Raw genomic sequence first — 7,435 nt, forward strand, 5'->3', positions numbered from 1 at the left:
TTTGAATGAGAAAAGCTACAAGGAGCCGGCCTCTAAGGCCGCCTCTTCAGTAACAGATGGGATCAGCAGCCCCCGGCCCTTTAATGAGGAGCGTTCCCCTCCTCTTCCTACTTCTTACCTGCTCAGACAATATTAATTGCCAAGTCATTGTTTAGAAACCGCATGTGGCAGGGAAGAAAGGAGTGGCAGAGTTCGAGGCAGCTCTGGGCGGAGGAGCTAGGGGAAGCCTCAGAATCTGCCGCTGAAATGAATGATTTGTGCTCACAAACTGCGAGTGACAAAAGAAAGAATGTCAGCACGGGCGTGGCAGGCGCAAGCTTCCCAAGCGCTGTGCTAGCTGCCATCCCGGGACACTTGGGGGCGTGGGGAGGGGTGGGCGCAGATGGGGGCTATTTTAATCTTCTTTCTTCTCTGACCTTAAATTTAAATCGCGGGCAACTTTTAACCTTTTCCTTCTTGGGGCTGGGAGAGGATGGAGGTCAGAAACCTGGAGACCCTATTTCTGATGCAAATGGATCCAATCTGTGACTATCAAGAAGGCCTGGTGAACATGGAGGGTTGTGCCCTGGATGGCAACAAACTAGGGCAGCCACTCTCAGCCATCTCACCTAGCCCTGAGCCCGCACTCCACCTGGCAGGGGCACTGTCACCTCTCCTAAAACCCTCTCTGCTTTCTGGTCCTGCAGGGCTCCTGGGAGGAAGAGAAAGACCCCGATTTAGTGCAGGATTTTCCTCCTCCATTACCGAAACAGCAGGATGTAATGGAAAAAGCACTGGTCTAGCCCAGACTCTGTCGCCAACTAATAGTGACACTGGGCAGACCACTTGTTCCTCTTTGAACCTCAATTTCCTCATCTTTAAAACAGGTATGGTGGACTGTGCTAGGTCACGCCCACCTCACGGGGACGCTTGGGAAATCAAAAGGGATCGGGAAGGCCCAAGGGCTTTGTAAACTGTAAACCGTGAGAACGCATTTAAATTCGAGGTACGTAAATGGATCTAAAGCTGTCACAGTGCTTCACAGGTACAGACGCACTGAGCATTGCCTCGAATCAATGGCATCCCCAAGTCAAAGTCAGGTGCCCGGGAGAAAGGGAGCAAACTCAAGTCAGAGCGGTATATGCGTAGCCGGTATCCGCGGGATGGAAACCTCCTTTGCGCACTTTCTGAGTCCACGTAGGTTGGGCGGAGGCTCGTGGAACCCGCTGCGCTGTCCCCAAGGACAGGGAGCGCGCACTAGCGCGTGGAGCACCGGCTACCCCAGACCAGCTGCCCCCACCCGGCACAGCATAGTCCTGAGGCTGTAGCAAGTGCGTCCTGCCACTGACGGGGGGTCTAAGCCTAGCAAGTGCCAATCGGCGCGCAGCCCCCCTGTGGCTCTCTTCCCGCCCCGCCTCCTCCCCCCTCCTTGGCTTCTCTTGGCCAGGCAAACCCAGTTCACTGGCTAGAGAGCTGCGGCCGAGCCACAGCCAAAGGTAAACTCGAGCGCTGCCATTCCGGACCCCACGCCTCCGGCCTCCCGGCCCGCAGGCGGCGGGCATGCTGGCATGGCAGGACGGCGGAGCCAAGGCGGCTCCCTCCCACCACAAGATCTCCTTTTCGGTCCTGGACATCCTGGATCCGCAGAAATTCACTCGCGCTGCGCTCCCGGCTGTGCGTCTCGCTGCTCGGGATGCCAGGAAAAGTTTGGCGGAGGTTGAACCTGGGAACGACGCCAGCCCTGGAGACCCGATTCAGGAGCAGAAGAGCTCTGGTAAGAATGCGAGACGTCCCCAGCCCAGGTGATACCCAGTGTGTTATCGGGGAACAGCCGGGGCCTGGTGAATGGCCCTTGGCCATGTCTTCCCTAAGAGTGAAGGCGCACAGGAGCAGATGTGTGAAGCCCGCTCCTTGGAATAGGGTTGAGGCAGGGAAGAGGCTCTGAGCTTCCAGGACTGGGATTTGCCACAGAGAAGCCTAATCCCTGCACACCAGCCAAGTGGTTGAGCGCCACAGCCCTGACTCGCTCGGAGTGGAATCTACCACCCTGAGCCCACTTTTTCAGGCGCACACACGCAGCTGGCATTAAAAGGCTTTGCCACGTGCAAGAAACTGGGCGGTGAGCTGGGATAAAGGTAATGAAAACTTGAAACTTCGAAGCATATAGCATCAATATCACCCCCATTTTATAGATGGGGGAGCTGAAGCAAAGGCTGTGCCTGGGGTGAGTAAACTGGTCAGGTGCCCATTTCCAACCACTTGGAGACACCTGCAAATCTCGGCCACCCACGCGCTCACTCCCTGAGACTCCGAAATGGACTGGGACTAAGGGAGGAGCTGGGATAATGGTATACTTTGAGAGCTTTTTTTCTCTAAACCCTTTTTGGCATACCCCAAACTCTAGTGGACACCTGAGGGAGTGTCCAAGACAGTTTGTTGCTGGAAAGGGGGACGAAAGATATCAGGGAGAGCGGCCTCAGGGTGGGACGTGGGCATGGGATTCCCTGGAGGGACACCGAGGACCGCGAGCTGAGGTATCGGGATAGGCTGGATGCCCTGCAGTTCCCTGCTCCTCCCCAAGTTTGGCAGTGATTGTCTGGGGCCCTGGGCGCCTCTGGCGGCCGAGCTTGGGCCCGGGTCGCGGGTCTGGTAATTGTTTGATGGTCTCTCCGAGGGGCCGCGCTCCCCTCCCCCCAGCCCCGTGATCGATATTCTATTACTGGCTCCTGCATATCTCCTGCCCGCAGCTTGCAGGTACCGACATCAAACCCCCTTCCTCTGTCTGATCCTAATATTGTTCGATTAAAACTTACCTTTAATAGATGACATCTATCGATCCGGCCCCGCACAAATCTGAAACTCTATTAACACGGCAGGAGAGAGAAGATGGGAAAGGGGGAATTTCACTTTAAAGTGTGTGTGTGTGGGAGGGGGAGTAGTTGAGAGCTTAATAACTTCTTTTTTTAATTGCTAGGAGTCCCACACCAAGACAGGTTTCTGGGGACTGGGGAGGCACAGCACTAAACACACTTGACATCTCTATGTGTTAATGCACAATGACCCTTACCCCCAAAGGTTGCCTAATAAGGGCACCATTCTTTCTTGATGCGGGGTGCCATTCATTCAACATGTACTATGGACGCCTACTTGGTGACAGATTTGTGAAGGGCAAGAGGATACCGTACCCCCTAGATGTGCTTGAGCCGGTGGTCGGTAGGGGCTGGGGAGCACTAATTGGGGAGGAGAGAACTTTGGGTTTGGTGGGGTAGGCAGCTGCGTGCTCTGGAGAGGGCGAGGAGGAGGATCGGGGATAGACTGGGTGGCTATGGACTTTTGGTCACCGCCCTCTTCTTCTTTTAGATGCTGCAGGCCGAAACGCTGGCTCAGCGTCCCCTCTGGAGGGCTCTGAGGCGGAAGAGGAGGAGGAGGACGCGGAGGATGCGGGACGGGAGCGGGTTGAGCGCTTGCAGGCGGGACCCGCGCGCTCCCCCGAGGCCGGGGCGGCGGTCGCAGCTGGGGAGAGCAGCGCGGCTGGCGAGAGCGGCCTCACCGGCTCCTCCGGCTCGCCCGACTCCCCGCGGCCCCGGCGCCGGCGCGCCGAACCCAGCTGCGCCAAACCGCGGCGCGCGCGCACCGCCTTCACTTACGAGCAGCTGGTGGCCTTGGAGAACAAGTTCAGGGCCACGCGCTACCTGTCAGTGTGCGAGCGCCTGAATCTAGCACTGTCGCTCAGCCTCACCGAGACGCAGGTCAAAATCTGGTTCCAGAATCGCAGGACCAAGTGGAAGAAGCAGAACCCAGGCGCCGATGGCGCGGCGCAGGCGGGGGGCGGCGCACCCCAGCCTGGGACGCCCGGAGCGACATCGGGGACCTGCGGCGGCTCGGGGAGCAGCCCCGGCCCCCCGGGCTCCAGTGCTCTGCCCTTCCAGACTTTTCCCTCCTACTCCGCCACCAACGTGCTGTTCCCCGCCACTGCGTCCTTCCCGCTAACGGCCGCCTCCACCGCGAGCCCCTTCGCGCCATTCCTCGGGCCCTCCTACCTAACCCCTTTCTACGCCCCGCACCTATGAACCCCGAGCCCCCGGGACTCTGGATTCGACTGGACTCACTAGTGATTGGCGTCGTCGTGTGCTCCCCCTTTTCAGAGGGGCGCCGACGCACACCGGCTGCCCCCTCCTGGCCCACGGATGTCTGCGCGTCCCTTTCCTTCCACCTGCAAGGCTACACCGCCAGAGGGCGGGGAGAAGCCGCTTGCGCTCCCCTCCTTGTGGCTCAGAGCTCCTGGGTCCATGCTGGCTGCAAAGGGGTCAAGGAAGTGTCTCGAGACGGAGGCTGTCTTAAAATCTTCCAGTTTCTGGACTTTGCTTTTTCACTTTCGGTCAGGTTTAATTCAGTTTAAGGGTTTTTTTTTTTTTTTCCTTAAGGGTCAGGGTCCTGGATGGACGTTCTAGGATGGAGACAAGATGCTTTGTTGCACCTGGGATGGAATCTTCGAAGATTCCAGCTCATTCTGAGGGGAGTGGAGTGGGGATCTTTCTCTTCTCCTGTTTCCCTCTTGATGCTTGATTATTGGTTTACACTGCATGGCTCCTCCCAAATCCTGAACAAAGTTGGAGGAGCTGGGCCCTTGATGCGACTGTGAAATAGACTATTTTTTACATGCATAACTCAGCATCTCTAGGTCTTCATTTTAAGATTCGGACTATTCCTAACAGATGGTTCAGGTTATTCTTAAGAGAGTGGGTACCTTATTTTTCTGAGCAGATCAAAAGTTTCTATCAGGAAGGGTTGCTCAGCGTTGCGGCTAGATTTATTTGCTGAAGACAGTGCGTTGCACTGCAGGTTTTGAGAGCAGCTTGGACAAACGCAGTAGTGACCCTAAGTGCATAAAAATGGTGATGAAGGAAAGTGATGGTCCAGCAAATATGATGAGGTCTATGAACGAGGCAGCCTATTTTGATGTGCAGTATTTGATACAAACCTCAGTCCTGGCTAATTATCAATGAGATTCCTGAATTCCCAAAGTGAACCAAATTGGGGCACAGCTAGCTTTCTCCAGCATATCAAGTCCGGCACTGAACTATTTTTTAAAAGCACAAACAACATTTTTAGGTCATATAAGAATTCCAAACTGATTCTCTCTGGTGGTGAACAAGTGAAAGGTTTTAAGAGACTGGGGAAGAAGTACTAAGTGTAAACAAGGCCAAAACCTTGTTGGTAATGGGAGCAACTGATGGACTTTAACACATGCTTCTAACTCCCACTTCTACTGTCTCCCTTTGAAACTTGGTTCTTCTGTAAAATTCCCTTGCTAGTTTTTGGTTTGGAATTTACTCTTCCATTAGCTTTCTGAGGAATATACTTACAGCCACATCTTAGATACTGACATGTCCCAATTCTAAGCCACAGTTCCCCAATTCATTCTCATTTTATTTACTTCTATATGAACACTCATGCTATTTCTTGATAGCTTATACTATTATAATTCAATTTAATGATCAGTGTTTTCAAAGTAAAAGCACACTGTTTGGTATTATGAACACATTATATTACTATAATTTTGAAATGTTTAGTTTTATTCTTGTCAGGAACGATAGAAAATATCTCCCCACCCCAACTTAACTGAAGACTCTAAGATTTGAGAGGATGTATTATTTAATTATGTATTATTTGCTAATTAGACTTCTCCTTCTATTCTGAAGAATATCTCCAAACAACACCTTTTAACTTCCTAAATGGCAGGTGGTGCCAGATGAGATAAAAAATGCAGTTATTGTAGTAGAGAATATAATTTTATTCATTTTACAGATTGGTAAATATTTCTCCAGTAACTATTTGCTGGGTTCTCAAAAGTAACATTCTATGTGTACAAACAAGCAACTCAAGTACTCGAAGGTGAGATTTGTAACCAAAAGGTTAAATTTTGTTTTCTCTCTTTTTTTTTGGGAGGCAGTATTGGGGTTTGAATTCAGAGCTTCACTATGCTTGTTTGGCAAGTATTCTGCCACTTGAGCCTCAGCTCCAAGCCCTCTCTTGCTTTAGTTATATTTTGGATAGGGTCTCACATTTTTGCCTGGAGCCAGCCTGAGGCCATGATCTTTCTATCTATGCCTCCTGCGTAGATGGGATTACAGGTGTGATCCACCACAGCTGGCCCAAAGAGGTTAAATTTCTGTAATAAGTGGGAAACATTTCATTCCAGTCCTCTCAGGTATGGGAATCACAGACTTCAGTTGAAGAGAGGTAATAGGGAGGGAGGTGGGAGGCTTATCTGTGTTCTCATGGTGCTGTAATTCCTGACCCTTCCTCCTACAAACTGTCACAGAGTAATGCTCAAAGTGTGTGGCTTTGGATTTCTACTGCTTTAAGAGGCCCAGTGGCTTTCCAACCAAATCCTTACACTCATCTTTTTGCTGTGTTGGCTTAATAAATTCTTTTTGCTGTGTTGGCTTAATAAATTCTTTTTGCAATGATTTCTTGTTTGATTATCCCCTGCTCTCTATTAGCAAAGCTTTTAAATAATTGTATCATTATCTGAGGATGTACATGTGTATCCCCCTTCTCCACCCTAATACTACTTCCTTAAGCTGTCCTGTCAGATCCAGACTAGATAGATCTACATAGAGAAGCCATGTGCAGGCAGTTTATACAGATACACACTGAAGGCCATTTTCCTAGCAAAAGCGAAACATCTTCATGGAATTTAATTAGTACCTACTAATTAAGCCAACATCTACCTATCGAATTTCTAGGACATTATTGTCCTCTTAACCTTACTTTTTTTTTTTTTTTTTTTGGTGGGACTAGGGTTTAAACTCAGAACTTAGCACTTGCAAAGCGGGTGTTCTACTGCCTGACCCACACCTCCAGTTCATTTTGCTCTGGTTATTTTGGACATGGGGTCTTAAGAACTATTTGCCCAGGCTGGCCTCCAACCACAATCCTCCTGATTTTAGCCTCAGGTAGCTAGGATTATAGGCATAAGCCACAGGCGCCTGGCTTATAAATTGTTAATACCCCCCCCCCAAAAGATCCTGGTGGGTCTCAGCATGAGTACTGTTGTTAAAAGTAACAATTTTCCATCCCCACTTGAAGCCATGTAACCTGGAGCCACATTTTGGGGAGTGAGTGGAGAGCATTTCTAACATTGCCAGAATCCCAATTCATTTTATGGACATGGATTAATTTAGTGTGCTTAGCTGCTTATAAACAATTCTTCAGAACTGGTTTGACTAGCATTTAACATTAGGAGTGGGGTAATGTTACAAGAACTGGTGATGCTCCAGAGAGGGGGTCTCCAAAGCGCTAGGCCTCTTCCTGGCCCTTGGGGACTGAGTCCATGATATTGTCCCAAAAAAAGAATTTTAGGACACATAGAGGTAGAGACCAAGAAAGTGGTAAAGCAAAGCAAAGGAAAGATAGAAACAGAGTACAAAGTCCAGACATGGGTTTGGGC

General features: G+C 50.7%; 1 protein-coding gene across 1 annotated transcript; it reads left to right on the plus strand.

Moving 5' to 3' along the window:
• Positions 1–978: 978 nt before the first annotated feature.
• Nkx1-2 (NK1 homeobox 2) lies at positions 979–6,452 on the plus strand. The gene is made up of 2 exons (XM_020157861.2): positions 979–1,753; positions 3,340–6,452. The coding sequence occupies exons 1-2, from the start codon at positions 1,540–1,542 to the stop codon at positions 4,047–4,049; spliced, it is 924 nt and encodes a 307-aa protein (XP_020013450.1). The 5' UTR covers positions 979–1,539; the 3' UTR covers positions 4,050–6,452.
• The last annotated feature ends 983 nt before the right edge of the window (positions 6,453–7,435 follow it).

This window comes from Castor canadensis, chromosome 7 (genome assembly GCF_047511655.1).
Source record: "Castor canadensis chromosome 7, mCasCan1.hap1v2, whole genome shotgun sequence".
In the NCBI taxonomy this organism is placed as follows: domain Eukaryota; kingdom Metazoa; phylum Chordata; class Mammalia; order Rodentia; family Castoridae; genus Castor; species Castor canadensis.

Bases quoted from the DNA above. Each gene is read 5' to 3' on its own strand.
- Nkx1-2 (XM_020157861.2), top strand. From the start codon at position 1,540: ATGCTGGCATGGCAGGACGGCGGAGCCAAGGCGGCTCCCTCCCACCAC. The intron at 1,754-3,339 runs GTAAGAATGCGA...TTCTTCTTTTAG, and splicing joins TCAGGAGCAGAAGAGCTCTG to ATGCTGCAGGCCGAAACGCT.